The sequence below is a fragment of the Varanus komodoensis genome, unplaced genomic scaffold, assembly GCF_004798865.1.
Source record: "Varanus komodoensis strain SLA01 unplaced genomic scaffold, ASM479886v1 scaffold13_3, whole genome shotgun sequence".
Classification (NCBI taxonomy): Eukaryota; Metazoa; Chordata; class Lepidosauria; order Squamata; family Varanidae; genus Varanus; species Varanus komodoensis.
Window position 1 is genome coordinate 9069026 of NW_025335409.1, and position 17953 is coordinate 9086978.

Here is a 17953-nt window from a genome sequence, read left to right on the forward strand (position 1 = left end):
CTTGGCATCCTGCACACTAATTTCAGCAGCAGCTGCTGCCGCTGCCACCATTCTTTCTTTTTAATGAATCTTCCCTACCCAGCTGCATTTCAAGTGGTAACATCAACAAGTGTGTGTATGAGTTCTCCAAATAGCCTACAGGACCCACAGTTACCCCTAGGATACATGGAGCTGTTGCACTGACTCCTTTTGGATGGTAATTAAGAAGTCACAAACTAGACTAGGGTATGCCTATCTCCAAGCTGGGAAATGGATTTGAGAGAAAAAAAAATTAGTAATAATATTGGGAAAATATTTGGAGAAAGAGAATATTAAAATGTATGTCACCAAGAATAAAGGAAAATTTATACATAATTGTATGGAAATGGTACCTAACTCCATTGAAGTTGAATTGTATAGATAATAAATACTCCAATTTATGTTGGAGATGTGGTCATGAAGTTTATATTTGCATATGTGGTGGGGATACTAATATATAATGAAATTTTGGAAAGAGGTTTTTAAAGAGAGCAGTAATATATTTAGTCTAAATACAGATATATGTCCTGAAAGCATATTACTTTCAATATTTGATAAAAAAAACAATAGAGCTGGACTAAAAAAGAATTAAAAACAAATTAAATAACTGCAGTGAAACTAATTATAGCTAAGAATTGGAAAATAAATATGATTACCAGTTGTCTGATTGACATAGAGAAGTTCAAAATATAGCTATTAATGATAAATTAACATGTGATATTAAAGTAAGAAAAGGGCATATACAGAAAAATAAGTTTAATGAGATTTGGGGTGTATTTATTGAGTATGTTTTTAAAAAGGGGAGGGGACTTGAACTGTCAAAAGAATCATTACACTTTTGAAAGAGGGAATGTCCTGAAATGTTTGAAGGGTTTTTTTTTTTTTTTTTGAATTGTGACATGTGTCCTTGGTCCTGGTGGTGGAGAGCACAGTAGTGCGATACTTATTTTTATTGTACATCAATGTTTATGTTTGTATTTTAAATGCAGTGTTATTTTGCTTGTATTTTAGATTGAAAATTAATTATTTTTAAGAGGAAGAGAACTTGCTCTGGAGGGGACTGGGTGACGGTTTGGACAATATGTTTCTGAACCAGTTCTTGAATTCTTAAGTACAGTTAGGAAGGATCTGGCACAATATCTGCATTGACACCTCAGGAATGGTCAGAATGCCCCCCCACCCCCCCGCCAGCAAAGCTGCCTGATTTTAAAGGTGTGCAGAAGCTGGATTACAATCCACTGGTGGGCCAGTGGTCATTTGCTATTCAGCCACCTAGTATTTGCTGGTTGCTGGGCTTCATGTCAAGGATAATAGAACAGATGAACCTTGGTTTGATCCAGCAGGACCACTAAAGGAAGAGAGTACAAAATAATATATGTTACTAAAGGACCCACTGATGAAATCTTGCTTTGTAAATTTAAAACTCATTTGTGGGTCACAAGGAAACAATTCAAGAAAAAAAGAAAGTAGCCATGCAAAAACTGAAATCAGTTGGCTTTGCATTTTTCTGTTATTGTGCTTAGGAAATCATATTGCTGAATGTTCCAGTCATTTTGTGGCATGTTTAGCTAGTCTATGGCCATTTTTCTACTAAATGTAGTCTAGCAATACAAATCTACTACACCAAATGACTTAACTCCTTTCATTTTGCTAATAATTACTACCAGAGGGGAATGTCCTTAGAGTTACCTATTAACTTGGATTGCTATTGTATGCTTCACAGAACATCTAGAAAGAACCTCTCATCATCATTTAGAATGAAATTTCTCCCTTTCCCTTTGATGAACTTATCAGTGGGAATGAATGGCCCACTATACTTGATGGTCAGGAGAGAGATTTGTTTATGCTGATGTTCGTTTACAGCAATGAGTATGTAGCCTTGATATCACCTTGTGTTAATTTCTTTTAACTGTAGCAGGTGGAGGTTTACATCATGTTCCTGAGCTATCAGGAGATTGTTGGGCTTACATAAATGGTCTTAGCTAATCAATGTTGAACTTCAAATTATTAAAAAGCCCTGTTAGCTTAATAGAGCACTGCATTAAAATATACTTTGACATGAAGTGGTGTCAAGCATCTAAGTGTGTCTTAAACCTGCATTCTTATCAGTTCTCCTCATGTTCCACCAGCAGTCTCTTTCCACTGCAAACCTGGTAAACTCTATTGATTCTAAACCCTTATCCTCAAAAGATCTCAACATTTAATCTTCAGAGGAAGAATCTATGATCCTCTTCCTTCTCCCTTCATGCATTTATCTGCTTTCTCTATTTGGCAGAAAGTAAACAGGGCAGAAAAATGTGAGCAGCAAAGGCTGGATGCCCAGAAAAGCCCCTTTTGTTGCTGCACTTTTCATAGTGTTTTTATGAAAAGTGTTCTATAGTGTTTTTCCACCATAATGAAAAAATGGAGTTCCCTGATTTGGACTTCACTAGCAGCCACAGTGAAGTGTAGAAATCATACAATAAACCGTTATTTCTCTCCACAGTCTTGAGAAACCAAATGTACTTGATGCACTGAAAATTCCGAAACTGAGTTTGGACAACACAACAGACCAACAAGGGTAAAAAGCCACTATGGCTTCTCATGACATGCTAACCTAGCCAGTCACTGTCTAAATTTGAATATGCACATGCCCGTGATACCCATGAGTGTACTAATTGATTTTCACTCATCTGGAATAACTGCCATTTGGTTATATGCAGAAGAGGGGGAAAAAAGCACAGCATCTAGAGGAATAGAGCATTGGAAAATTTTGTGCATCAGTGCTGACAGTGGAGGCCAAAAATCGACTCTAACACATGGATCCTCAAACTACAGCACATGGGCCAGATCCGGCCCACCATGCCCATTTATCCAGCCTGCTTCAGAGGTTTTGGATTCCCTGCACCTGCTGCCTCCACCTGTCTCACCGAATGGGCAATGAGGCAGTGGCTTGCTCGCTCAGAGATGGTTTGGACTCGCTCAGAGATCTCTGAGCGAGCAAGCCACTGCCACCCGCCTCACCACGCAGGCGGTGAGATGGCGGCTTGCTTGCTCGGAGATGGTTTTGAACTCACTGAGAGATCTCCGAGTGAGTGAGCCACCACTGCACGACCACTGCCGTCTCACTGGCCCGCGCCCATGGGCACTCCCGCCTCACCGGCCCGCACCTGTCGCCACCACCTTTTAACTGGCCCCCTGTTGAAAAAGTTTGAGAACCCCTGCTCTAACACCATGGACTGTATAATGTGTCACCATGCAGCAGACACAAAGACATGTATCTTCTTCCAAGGCAACACACGGGCCATGTACACCTCCACCAGGGTGACAGGCATTTTCCTTGCAGATAATAAACACTGTTCATGTGGTATAAATGCTTTAAAAAACATATGTCATGGGAAGTATCTGATGACGCTGAGTGCAAAAGACAGACTACATTTCCAGTCAATTCCTCCTTCCCCCATCAGTGCTTTACTGTGATGTGGAAATTATGCTACACGTGCAAAACTCGCAGAAGTGTTTCAGCTGTGTTATGTAAAATTTGCTTTTCACCACAAGCTCTAAATATTCACACACGAGATAGGACACTGCTGTTGCTGGAAGCAGAAGTTTCAGGAGGGAAATGAAGTCAGTCATTCATGATTTATGGAAACAGTGACCTAAAGTGGCAGATAGAAAGGGGGTGGAGAAGTCAGAAATAAAAGAAGAAAGACAGAATGAAATCTAGGGGAAGACCTAATAGGAAAAAAGAAACTTCTACATCTTGTATGAGGGGATATGTGCAACCAATCCATAGCTCACCAAGGAGCATGTGGTGCTATGTTTACTGCAGTTTGTGAAAAATGTGTAATTTTTCTAAGCACAGAATGTGAGTGACTTACAAGAATGCCTTCTTCTTCTGGTAAGATCAACCACAAGGAAGGGCAGGAAAGGATGTTGTGGTGCAAAATGCAGAACTGGCTATTGCCCTTTGAATAGCAACAGAAACTGAGAGTCTGGGTGCCCCCAAAATAAACTGTCAGTGTATAAGACTGTGATAACCAAAAGAGGAACTTGTGTCTAGTTTCTGTGGCTCTCTGGGATAAGCACACAGATTGTAAAGCATAGCAGGGCCAAAGGCATCCTGGAGTTTCTGTTGCTTGAAACTTGGTGAACCTGCACTCCACACCAAAGCAGATGCAGTCTGACCCAATGCAGTTCAGACAGTCCCAGGCAAGCATCAAAAACAAAAGAATTATTGGCAGTCATGTGGCCAGAGAGCTACACACAGACTGATGGGTCATTAGATGCAAAAGGATGAATTATGGGAAGGTGAGGAAGAAGTATGATGGAGATGAGGTCACTTAAGCAATCAGACTGCAGTGAGCACCAGTTACAAACCTTACCCAGAAGAGTATAAGAGTCATATCCTTTTGAGATCAGAAGTATCTTATTCCCCAAATCAGAGTTTCTCAATAACTGAATAGAGTTGGTATAGGCACAAATTCAGTTGCATCACTGACCCAAATTCTCTGGCTTACCATAAGAAATATTGACACGGGAGCAATGTCATAAGTATCTCATGGGTTGCACCCTAATTATTTGGTAATGGAAAACCTTTAGTGGGTGAAACCATGAGCTGAGGTATGATCCAAAGTTCCAGAACAGAAAGGTAATCAAGAAAATGGCAACCATGTAAGTTGTATTATTGAAATCATTACATAGGCCACTTATATAATATGCACATAGGAGGCATTAGCAAATTCATGTTGTCTTTCATAAAGAACCAAGCATCTGCCTGACAATCTGAGTAGAGTTGCATGAATTTGCCTGAGCCTCCTTTGTAACTGGGCTTAGCTAAAGAAGCTATTTTCCTGAGAAGTTGGACAATGGTTTGGTTATTTCCATAACGATTTACAAGCAGTTGTGAAAACCCATCAGGAATACAAGGCATCTAAATCCCACCTGTGAGCCCCTCTTCCATCCTTGATCCCGCCATGTGCTCCCATCCCTCTCTTCAAGACTCCCAAACTTTCTTACCTGGCAGTTTTTACTGCAGTGATGGCAAATTTCTATACATCCCCTTTATCTGGTCATGGTGGTTGCATATTGATCCCTCCCTTTCCCCTTCATTTTCCAGAGTGCCTGCATGTGGATCTCTGGAATAGCAGCTACCCATAAGTGTCAAAGAAAGGAGGAACAGAATGAAGAAAAGAAGCATCTGTCTACCACCATGAAAGCTGCTTCACTTCAGCAAGAGAGAAGTGGAGGGAGGGTTAAGCTGGTGGTTAAGGGAGCATGCCTATGCAAGATTAGAAGGAAAAGGGTCCTACAATTGCAGCATGCCCCAGATAGCCTATTTAGAGATGCCAGGAACTTTTCTGTATAAACTTGCATAGGATTATGCCTTAAGCATACCGGAGCAGGAGGAAATTAGTGGTTCTTGCCTGGCTCAATGACTATTCTGAGGACTTCCAAATCTATCTTTATATTATTTGTAACAAGTCTCCTTAAAATGCAACATTGTCCTAACATGCATATGACTGTATTGTGTAGCACTCATAGGACAAGACAATGGCATACCTGATGGGCTAATATATAGATATTATGTCCAACATCTTTTGGAGAAATACTGTCATCTCCGCTCTCCTCATGATCACTCTCAAGCCCCTGGTTGTATGCATTTTTCATCACATCCACCTTTAAAATAATTGATGCAACACATATTCATGTTATATTCAAATTAACTCTATAAGGTGAAACAGTGCATAGCAAATCTCGAGAGTCCACTTAAGAAGGAACATGCCACTACTTAAATCTTCCAAATGAAAGGAAAGTATCTAAAAATCGCAGTGTCCAGTTTTTGTTTTAATTGAGTCCTCTTGAATGCAGAGAAATTTTGGAGAGAAAATAAATTATTCTACGCAAAAGTAAAAGGATAGCCTATAAAAAGAAAGGGGAAAACCTAACAAAGAAGTAGACAGTAAAATCCCTCATTTCCAAGTTGCTGATCAATAGGTGTTTCCAACTGCTTCCTTCCAGGTATATAAATAATTTGTAAAGGTCAGGTAATCCTTCTTTCCTCAGGCAACCTCACCTATATACGGAACTTGTTTTTTCTTCAAAAAGAAATCAGATAATGTTTTTTAGAAGTTGATGGTGCAAACCAAAGTATTACAGGAAAAGACGGGACCAAAGAAAGCATTTTTACCAGATTATGCTTTTGTGGCAAACTCTGAAGCTACATGTGTAACTGTGAATGGTAGTTGTTCCATGTTTTAAATTCTAGGTCAACAACCAATTTTTAATCGGGAGACAATATCTGAAATGTCATATGGGCTGAAAAGTTACCCTCTGGCTGACTTTTTCCATGACTTAGCTTCAGCAACAGCATGCTCATGGAGACTGGAGGCTGCTTCGTGGGGGCCATTTTGCTCTCACACAAGCAGCCACAGCCTTTCCTTATCCATGTGCATGCCTGAGACAGTGTGTGAAAACAGCACGAGGTCATGGCTGTTCACAGCTGCTGGAGAGTGACCCTAAAGGGTGGCCTTCAAACATGGCCCCAGCCAAATGGAAAGTGATTTCTTGCAAATGACTTCCGCATAGGTTGGGCTACATCTAAATAACACAGTGACCCAACTGCCCACACAGTTGCACGATTGCAACAGTATCCCAGCCATGTAGAATCTACTCATATAATAGCTGTTCCCACACATCTACAGCCCATTTTAAAGACTGCAGACACTTGGAGGGTGGGAATGGTGTGGTATAGTAGTAGTTTTTTTAAATAAAAAAAGAGCTAGGGTCCAGGAAGACTCTGGTTGAACCTCAGTTCTTGCATGAGCTCACCAGATGGCCTTAGGCAAGCTACTGTCTGCTAGTGGCAACCTCCACTCCCAATGCTACAATTTAAGAATAGTTACTGGCACAGCTTACTACAGCTTTCCCCAGCTTTCCCTTCACCTATTTGGACTACAACCCCCAGTATTTCGCATGATGCAGTCTGGGGATGACGGGAGCTAAGGCTGGAAACATCTAGAGGGTACTACTTTGGACTATCAACATTACAAGAAAAAGATGTTTATGAACAGCTTTGAACACTCTAAAGTGCTATAAATGCTGAGTGTTATTGGTTGTAGAGGTAAATCTGTACAAATTTTTGTAAATCTCTTCCAAATTTTCCCTTTTTAACTGTAAGTTTATCAAGGACTCTCTATACCAAATGATTGTTACTTACCCCAAGTCCCTGGGGTAGAACAAGCTCTGTTTTCAAAAAACAACCATAGCAAAAATGCTTAATTGCATTTAAGCCCATTTATTTTGTTTCATAATACACATTTTTATGGTTAGAGTTCTATCTCAAGTCAAACAGCTTAGGTTGCCCAATTCACAATGTTTCCCTAGATGACTTACTGGAGTGTGATAATTTAGTTAAAAAAACAATTGCAGAAAATAATGCTTGCAACAAATAAAAATCATGAAGTCATAGACAGATATCATGTATGCCTCACCTGTTTAAAGAACCATTGGGATGGGAAGGGATTGCTTCCATCTTGAGGCATCAACTAGTCATTGTTCAGCTGATCAAACCATTCAGCTATATCAAATAATTTGTTACTTTTTATGATGGTAGCACTTGCAATTAGAGGGATTCAGAACATGCAGAAATTTACTTACAAGCTCCCTTGGTCTCATGTTAAAAAGGATCCTTTCAGCATTCTCACTGTCATGCCTACTTTCCATAATAGCAAGCAAAAGCTTTGAGGCATTATTCTGAAGAACAAAACCAAATTGATGCATGGTTAAAATCTATTTCATGAATTAATGAGCCTTGTGTTTGCCTTAATTGAGATTACTAGGATTGCTAGTATTAGATAAATATTTTAAACTTCTTGCATCCTTTTGGTTGTTTATTTTGTTATACAGCAGATATGTCATCAGTGTAATGCACAGCTAACTAATTGAAGGTTCAGATTTGCCGTCCCAGTCTGCCACCCCACCTACCCAGCAATATCGAACAATGCAATGTTGACATAAAGATGCTTAAATATATTAGGCCTAAATAAGTAATTCATATAATATCCATATAAATATATTATGCTATGCTATGCTATGCTATATCATGAAATAACTGCCACAGACACAGCCACTCTCTCACACCTTATATTTACCTTGCTTACATAGGGTGTGTAAGAAACATCATGTAAAGTATATGGGGAGAATTAAGTTTAATTTTGAAAAATATTCAGTGTAAGTACTACACTTTTGTATGCAAGTCTTTATATCCCATTCCAAATCCAGAGGGAGATTCCTTAGGAATAGAACAATGTTTATAAATGCATAACAATTTCGAGCAAGCATACATTTTAGAAAAATGCATTTTGCAAGAGACTTTGTCAATGATTAATTCTTTTCTGTTCTATTAGGATTCTTATTGAGTGTCATGCTGATCAGATGAGAAGAATCAAAAGACTTGCAACCAGACTAGAAGCATGTCCCAAGGGAATTCACACATCATCATGGCCTTGTTATGATGCAGTGCTACCAATCTCCTAATTATTGTTAGAATGTCAGCCACATGCCACTACTTACAATAGTGATGTGGAATTATGCCCCTCCAGATGTTGTTGGGGCTGGAACTCCCATTGTTCCTTACCACTGGCTGCACTGATGGGAGTGGGAATACAACAACAGCTGGAGGGCCACATGTTCCTCCCCCCAGCTTGCACAATGCCTCCCCTTCTTCTTGTCCTCTCATATGCATTTTTCCTCCCTTCATGTTGGTTTGATCCATGGTACAGCCTGTACACACACAGGGATGTTCACAATCACTGTAGAAAAGGAATTTGAAATCTGTTTGACGTACCTTTGCAAACAGTATTACCACTCGAAGAACGACAGTTACAGGTAAGCAACCTGCCTTTCTTCATCATGGTCTCCGTGCATCACACATTATAGGTGATTAACAAGCTTACCACACCTGGAGGCAGAATGGTGTCATCACTGAAGAACTGTGGAGAGGATGGCACGACTGAAGGAGCAGTCCTCTTCTCGCCTTGACATCCAAGCGGTAGTGCTTTGTGAAAGTGCATAGAGTAGATCATGCGGCTACCTTGCAAGGGGATGCCTGCACGGAGGTCAGAAGAAGCAACAACAGCTCTTGTGGGGTGTCCTTTCAGGGTAATGGGTAAGTCCAGTTGTGAAAGGTGATAAGCCAGTTCAATCGTCTCAACGATCCATTTCGAAAGTCTTTGAGTAGTGATAGGAGCTCCCTTGTTGTGTTCTGAGTATTTGACAAAAAGTCGTTTAGTTTTCCTGAATGACTCAGTTTGGGATCGATAAAAGGCTAAACAGCGCTGGACATCCAGGCTATGTAGGGAGTGCTCAATCTGTGTTGACAGAGTAGGGAAATAAGCCAGTAGCACAATGTCCTGGTTAAGGTGAAAAGGAGTCGCAACCTTGGGCAGGAAGGTTGGATTGGTGTGTGGAATCACTTTCTCCTTGTGGAAGTTTAGGTATGGTGGGTCAACACAAAGGGCACACAGTTCACTGGCTCTTCTGTCCAAAGTAATTGCTACTAGAAAAGCTGTTTTCCAAGTAAGGAGGCATAGATCCATTGTGGCTAGTGGTTCAAATGGAGGCTTTGTATGAGTTTGCAGGACAACAGAGAGGTTCCACGTCGGAACTACCAATCGAGTCAGTGGTTGAAGCTTTTGTAGTCCTCGCAGGAATTGACCCACAAGGTAATGGAAGAAAACAGACAAACCTCCAATGCATCCTCGATAATGGAGGAAGGTTTAAGACCCCCATGGTGTAATGAGAGTAGAAATTGTAGGATATTCTCGATGGTAGCAGATTGAGGTAGAAATTGATTAGCAGCAGTAAAGGAGGTGAAGTGCTTCCATTTGGCACTATAGGAGCATCATGTGGTCAGTTGTAGTGCAGATTGAAGAATAAACTGTATATCAGGATGAAAGCTTGTCAGGTCCGAAGAAGACGTCGGTACTGATGTTGATACCGAAGGCAGTATTGGATTGGAAAGCTCTGATGCTATAGATACAGGTATAGAAGAAGCAGGCATCAATCCTGAAGGTACATGTATTGAAACTGAAGAAAGTGTCAGTATTGATGTAGAAGAAAGAGTTTATGAATGAGACAGGCAGTGAGATTCAGAGAATGTAGGTCGGGATGTTGTATGGCACCGTGTTCTTGAGAGATTAGATGAGGAACTCAAGGTAGTTGAAGAAATTTATTTTGTGAAAACTGGAGAAGAGTGGGGAACCACGACTGACAGGGCCACCAAGGGGTGATGAGAATTCCATGTCATCTTGCCAGATTTTGGCAATCGTCCTTGTTATTAGCGGTATCAGTGGGAATGCATAGAAGAATTTGTTCTTCCACAAAACCATGAGTCCATCCCCAGTTGAATTCAGGCTGATGCCCGCTCAGGAGCAGTATGACCTGCAGACAGAGTTGTCATGGGTCACAAACAAGTCTATGTCTGGTGTTCCCCAAAGCTGAAACAGGTGTAAGCAGACTTGTCGATCTAGCTCCCACTTGTGTGTCGTCGACATGTGTCTGCTGAAGGAGTCGGCTTCCTCGTTGTCGGTGCCTGTGAGATGGACAGCTAGAGCAGTAATCCTGTGGGTCAGTTCCACATGCGAAGGGTGAGATGTGCCAACGGTACTGACTTTGTACCACCCTGTAGTTTACATAGAACACGGTCACAATGTTGTCTGACGCAATCTGGACTGTGTGGTCTTGGAGGAAGGTTTGAAAGGAACATAACGCTCTGAAGACCGCCAGCAATTCCAGGTAGTTGATATTCCTGGTGGTCTCATGTCCATGCCTTGGGTCCAAAGAGACATGTGATAGGCACCCCATCCAGTCAGTGAAGCATCGGTATAAAGGGTCACTTTTGGTTCAAGTGCACGGAATGGAACTCTGCAGGAAATTGGTATCAACAGTACACCAGGACAAGGTCTGGAGGACCAAGTGCAGAGGTTGTAGTAGTCAGTTGGGTTGATTGCGGTCCGGGTGGAAATTGCGATTGAACCAGAGCTGCAAAGGTCTCATTCGCAATCTCACATTTGACACCACCGAAATCGTTGACACCATATGACCAAGCATCTGTTGAATCGAATGTGCAGAAACAGTCTGCTGGGCATTGATCTGGCAAATAGAGGTGATCAGTCTTTCTTGTCGGTCCCGAGAAAGGAAGGCTCATTTGTGCAGAGAGTCCAGGCATGCTCTGATGAAGCTGATGACCTGGAAGAGAAAGAGGCATGATTTCTCAGTGTTAATACCCAGTTCCAGTTGGTCAAGCAAAGAACAGGTGACATCAATCGAGGTCAAAAGGTCATCCCTCGATGAGGAGATGATGAGCCAATCATCAAGGCAAGGGTAGGCGTAGACAACCTGCAGTCTAAGATGGGCACAAACTGGAGCCATGCACTTGGTAAAGACTCTTGAAGCGGTGGCGAGCTTAAAGGGAAGAACGTTATATTCGGAGGCATCGGTACCAACAGTGCACCAAAGGAGGCACTTGTGAGCAGGATGGATGCTGATGTGAAAGTAAGCATCTTTCAAGTCCAGCGATGCGAACCAATCCTCTTTCCTGAGCAATGGAAGTATATTCTGGAGAGTGGTCATTCTGAATTTATTTTATTTTAATTTATTTATTGAGTCCATAGAAGTCCAGAATGAGGCATAGATCACCATCTCGTTTCAGTAGCATAAAGTACCTGGAGTAGAAACCGTGCAGTCCTTTGGAGCGATGAAGTTTATAAATCGGGATCAGAAGGCGGCACAGTCTCCAATTCAATTTATATCCATGCTCTACTATGGAAATAACCCACCTGTCAGATGTGATGGACTCCCAGATGGGAAGTTGGCTTTGCAGCCAGTCCTCAAAAGGGAGAGGGGAAGGTAGGTTGATGGATTGAGGAGAGGTTCATGTGTCTCATCAGCACCGTCATTTGTCTGCCTCTGGTTGGCGCCTAGGTTGCTGGTATCGTGGTGCATTTTGCCCTCGGTTCCTCTGCTGACTTTGACTATACTGCAGGCATCCCATGGGGTATGGCTGGTGGTAGGGCTCGTACCGGTACTGGGTTCCGGTCCATGGCCACTTACGTCTCTGCTGCAAGGGAGCTTCCATGTGTCATGTGGTCAGGCAAGCTTTTTGAATATTTTCAAGTTGTCTTCACATGGAAAAGTCCAGAGCCGTCACATGGCATATTCTCAATGCATTGTTTAGTTTCTTGAGGCAGGTTTCCAGATCACAGCCAGGTATGACGCTGAAGGGCTACAGCACCAACGAGAGCCCTGGAGTCACAATTGACATGATGCCTCACCGTGTTTAGTTGTTGTCTGGATAGCTACATTGCCTCACCAATAAACAGGCAGGCCAGCTCCCTTTGCTGGTCTGGGAGGTATGCAGTGAGGGACTCGATCTTTTGCCAAGGGAAGAATTGGTAATGGGCTATGGTGGCCTCATAGTTGCATAGACCGAGTCCCATTGCGGCGTAGATTCAGGGAGACATCATGTTGATTTTTCTGTCTTCCTTGAATGTTCTCTGGTTTGCTGGCCTTGCGACAGCTCAATGACTATTGAGTTTGACTGTGGGTGTTTAAGCAGGAACGGAATGTCCTGCTCCTGAACTTTATACATCGCCTCTAACCGTCTAGAGGTGGGATGTGGATGATTTGGGAGCTGCCAGGTATCAGTCACTGCCTGTTGGAGAGTGGTGATGAATGGCAGGGCGATGGATGAAGGGTCATCTTTATGTACGATGTCACAGATATTATCTAGATTGGCATCGAAATGGTGTTATATATCTATCTCCAGTGACTTTGTCATCCTCAACAGTAGCTCAGAAAAACTACCCTGGGGGTCACCCAGAGATCCTGGACCTTGAGTGGAGATTACAGCATTGGGAGAGGTAGAGGCTTGTTGGGAGCCCTCCAAGTCAGAATCGGACTGGTATGGTGGGCTAGATGAGGACCCATCAGGAGATGGTGGTGGATGGGTGAGAGCTGCAGCAGAAGTTGACAGAGCGTCTCTTGATACCGAATGAGGAGTGGAATGGTGGGGACACATTGGTGGTTGTGGGTAGTATCCATATGGGGGGGTAGAAATCCCACAGATAAGGCCGATCAGGATCGAATTCCCCATATGTTAGGGGGACCCAGTACCTCGACAGTGTGGTGCGAGAGCCTGCGGTGGTAAGAGGGAGCATGGGCGTTGAGGTGCCCTTGGAGTTGGCGATCTCACAGGTGGCTGGTCTGGTCGTGAATGAGGAGATTCTCGGATCTTCCCATCAGACATGGGCCCTCTGGCCAACGGATCAGAATGCTCAGGACTGGAAGGTGCCAAGATGGTAATCCATGGGGTTACGCTGGTTGAGTCACTTACATGACAGAATGGCGGACTGGAGGTCTGGCTGGAGTCGGGATCGAAGCAGCAGTCGGGTCCGAGCAGGGCACTTTGTCATGTTTTTTGTGCCTGCGCTTGGCTTTGTCAGACTTGTCCTTCTTAAGACACTATGATTTTGACATTCCTCAGACCTGACATGCTTCCTCTTCTCCTTCAGTTTACGGGGAGGAGAATGCAAGGAGCGCTTTCCATCCTTGCCAATCAGGTCCCCTTCAGGTGGGCGAGAAGGAGCAGCTTTTGATGGGCCTGAAGCTGCTGAAGTGCTGGCCTCAGCTGAGACCTGCTTCATCACAACCAGTACTTGGTCCCACAGCATTTTGCACAGCCTATTGTCATGATTTTTGCAAGCCTGCCAGTTGAACGACTGGCAATGTCGGTTCTGTGTCCTTCTCCAAGACAGAGAAGACACAGATCATGAGGATCAGTGGGAGAACACTTACGGAAGGCCGCCCGCTGTGCCATTGAGAAGAGAAGAGAGAAAGAGCAAACTGAGATAGTTTTATGGGAAAGAACTACAATAGAGGGATTTTATTGTATTTTATTTTGGAAAGGGGAAGGGAAGGGGGTGAAATAAGGGTAGAGGTTTGGTAAGAGACAAACTGGGTTTGGGAGTGTAAAGTTGTAAAGTAAAGATTAAGATAAAAGAGACAAGTTCAAGATTTATACATTTCGTGGAGAAGTATGAGTAGACAAGTGAAGAGAAAAGGCTTGAGGCACGGCAAATGGCGGTCGCAAGCAGAATGGGGAAAGGGCAGGCACTCCAAACATTTATACTACGGGGGGAAGGGTGTGGAGCTCCCGCCGAAAACCATTAATGCTAGTAAATCTTCCCAGCAACAGGCACTGTGCAGGTACAGCACCCATAATGTGTCATGCAGAGACCATGATGCAGGAAAATATACTTTCGCACAGAATCCAAATTAATTTTAAATAAAGGAAATATTAATTTCTTGGAGAGATTTGTACAATTTTTCTGTTTTAATACCCAATTGCTTTTTGCTTGAATGCCCTCACATACTTTTTTTCTATTTTGAGCAGAATATAGTTTGATAACAAAGTTTTTCAGTCAAACTCTGGAATCTTAGAATGGATCAAACTGACAATCCATACAATTAAACATGAATATTTAATTGATAAGACTGTACTAATTTGTGAGCTTTACCTTTTGTTTTCCATAAAAGCAACGTAGAGCAACACAGTGGTTGAGAAAGATAGGTTGTGTAGATACAACAGACTGAAGAATTAGTTGGGAGTGCTTCTAAAAATCAATGGCCAATGCATAATAGCTCTTAAATAGGCAAGCTTAGATGGAGAAATCAAAGCAAGCTGTGATGCCTGTAGTGGAAATCATTCCTATGCAAGACAACTTCATCAAAGGAAATACAGGGAACACATATATCTAAGACAGGAGCAGCCAGAAGTTTTGTTCTGCAGCACTCATCAGCCCTACCCAGCACAGCCATTAGTGAAGGATGGTGGGAACTGTAGGCCAATACATCTGGTTATAGTTTGAAAAATAGCTTATATATATTATGAAGTGAATGTGCTGTGGAAAAGAATATGCAAAACATATACTTCTGTATACCAAAGGGATAATTTGTTTATTCAACACATTTTATAAAGCATAAGTAGCTAATATAACCATGCTACTTTCATATATATTGATCATAGGAATAATTAATTAATTTTAATGTGTATGTATGTGTGTTATTAGAATTTATACTCTTAACTTCAGGATGCCTTACATAACATATTTAACACATGTTAAAATAAAAAGCTAAAAGCAGCAGCTCAATAAAGCAGAAGGACTAAGAACAAAACAAAACATGGGGCAGTTAAATATGTTCAGCTAGAGTTAAAGCCTAAGAAAATTAGGAAGTATTTGCCTGGCATTAGAATGATATTGGGGAAAGCTTCAGTTAAACTTGTCTAGGGAGAATGTTCCAAACTTGAGGCATCACCACTGAAAGGGCTCTTGCTCTGGTGATTTTCGGCTATAACCATCTTGAAAAAGAGCAGCAGGCTCAAAACATATTGGATAAACAAAAAATGAGAAAAAAATAATTGGTTTTCTGTGATGACCTTCTTGCCTCCTGTTGTTTCAGTCATGTTCCACAGCCCTGAAATGGGGCCTAGAGGATGTCCAGGAAGCCTTAAATAGGCCTTTTATCCAGAAGGCAATTACTTTGACTGATTCATCACATTTCAGGCACATTTCCAAGTTGCCTAGATCCTTAAAGCCATGTGCAAATACATTTTTTTTAAAAAGTTAAAAGCATTAAAATACCACAACAAAATCAAAGAGAGCTACACACACACTTCATATACAGCAGCAGAATGAAACTGCACTAGAAAGCCATTTAAAACCCATTTTACCAGAGCAGTCAAAAGCTTTGGGGAATAAAATTTCTCTGAGCATACAGATGCATATATGAAGAGGGGGCCAAACTGTGCTTCCTTGTTAAAGAATACCAAAGGGAGGAGAGCCATAGTTGAAAAATCCCTCCTTTGTCCAATGCTGAATTCACCACCATTAATTATAGCATGTGTAGCCATGGAGCCAACTGGGTAACTTTGGGCCAGTCACAGGCTCTCAGTCCAACCTCTCTCAGGGGGTGGTTGTTGTAAGGATAAGACTGAGAGGAGGAGGAGAATTGTGTAAGCTGCCTTGAGTTGCTTGAAAGGAACTAAGGCAGGAATAAATTTAGTAAATAAAATACATTAGGACTAGCTCCTGAAAGTTGGGCAATCACTTGTATGGACTTCAAATTACAAATATATTCAAACTACTTAAGATTTTTCTACATTCAAAATGTTTATGGGTTATGTGAAACTGCTAAATCTGTGTTATACATAGGGGCTTGGTCACACATGCATGTCCATCACCTGATTTTTCATCACCCAATAAATTCCAGATGAATTTGTTCAGCTAAAAAACACTGGCATCTCTATATTAAAGATATATCTCTGGTATTTAGTCTGGGCTGGCTCATTACCATGTACAAATTAACACTTGATGTCCCACTCATTGAGTAATGAATGTTATCCATCATGTTGGAGCCAGGCAGTCAGTACCAGCAATGGTTCTTGCTTTTATTGAATTATTTCTAATTATTATGCGCCACAGCAATTATGGCATTTTGGCAAATCACAGGGCATACAAATGTTAATATAAATGAAGTAGGACTCCTGATATGTCACTACTGGGAATATGGGGAAGTCTTCTACCAATATTCAGGCACAACTTGTGTGTTTTTCACCCAAGCAACCCGTTATGACCTACTGTACAAGCCCAGAAGCATATTGAACTGGACCACAGGGAACCTAAAGACATAAACCAATGCATATTTATGCCTTTTGGTACTTTGTCATACAACTCCTGTGCTGGCTGGGGAAGAGCCTGTGATTAAATGCCATACCTTCAGTTGAAGCACGAGGTCCATACGGTATTTTCCAAGAGGATTGATATCATTTAGGATCAGAGCAATGATAATGTCTATGCCATTGGACTCATGTGTAGCTATGCAGGACTGGAAAATACAAAGAATGAAAAATATCAATACTGTGCACAAACAGTGCAGATACTTAGATATAAGAAGGCTCTCTTTAAACTACGGTCTTTTGGGAATTGAGATGGTACTGTTAAGTTTTTGTTAAGTGCTGCAAGCACCTAAGTCTGAAAATGATTGGTCAATTCATTTTTCCATTTATATTGAAGTTGATACAAACAGATATTTTCAATCGATTAGCAAATGTTAAAATGATCTTGCAATGTCATGCTTGTTAGGGAGGCACTATATTTGCATTTAATCTACTTCTGAAATGTTTTTCAGTGTTACAGTCTGAACATACAAATCCCCAAGCCCACCTAAAAAGACTACTTGTAGGAGTTTTAACCACAGATTTTATTTGGATTAGCCTGAGGTTACACTATCGGATCCATAGCTGGTCCAGCACATTACATCTAAGGACTTGATCTACAACTCTGCAGTGCTGAGCAACACGGAAGATGCTGCACTGATACCACTGCCCCCTTCCAGATTGTTGAAATAGTATTTAGGTTGTGAATACTCTAGAGTGCTATAGAAACACTCTATACATTCTATTCATCATGTATAGAAACATTATCATGAATATCAATATATACATGAAAGTACTGGAAGTTTTAAATTCTTTCTGTGATATGGACTCTGTCTAGCTTTCATTTTGTATGTGATTTAATGGTACTTTGTTACCAAAGAATGTTTAGCAGTGTGAACCTTGTTGTGCTATATTACATGCTGTGTTTCAAGTTCAGAGAGTAATTCCATATGATTTCTTTTGGGATTTACATAAAAACTAGCATATTTGTAAAATCATAACATATTTCTGCACTGCCCAAACATACAAATCTAAACCTTCAAAAACTTGAGAATTCTCAGAACTAAAACCTGCTAAAATCTTTACCACATAACCAAGACATCTGTTACAAGACTTTTAAAGAGGAAGAGACATCTGTCCATTGGTACTGGTTTCATTACGAGAAGGAGGTGATGTCTC

At 41.5% G+C, this 17953-nt stretch overlaps 1 protein-coding gene across 6 annotated transcripts in view; it reads right to left on the minus strand.

Moving 5' to 3' along the window:
• The window catches only part of ITPR2 (inositol 1,4,5-trisphosphate receptor type 2), a 257101-nt gene that overhangs the window by 34209 nt on the left and 204939 nt on the right, over positions 1-17953 (minus strand). For 5 of the 6 annotated variants that reach the window (XM_044423128.1, XM_044423126.1, XM_044423130.1 and 2 more), the window contains 3 exons: positions 16834-16944; positions 7657-7752; positions 5560-5676 (listed from right to left, as the gene is read on the minus strand). In XM_044423128.1, coding sequence (XP_044279063.1) covers positions 5560-5676; positions 7657-7752; positions 16834-16944 — 324 coding nt within the window. Of the gene's footprint in view, positions 1-5559; positions 5677-7656; positions 7753-10235; positions 13868-16833; positions 16945-17953 lie in introns of those variants that run through there. The other variant, XM_044423132.1, reaches the window with a different exon arrangement.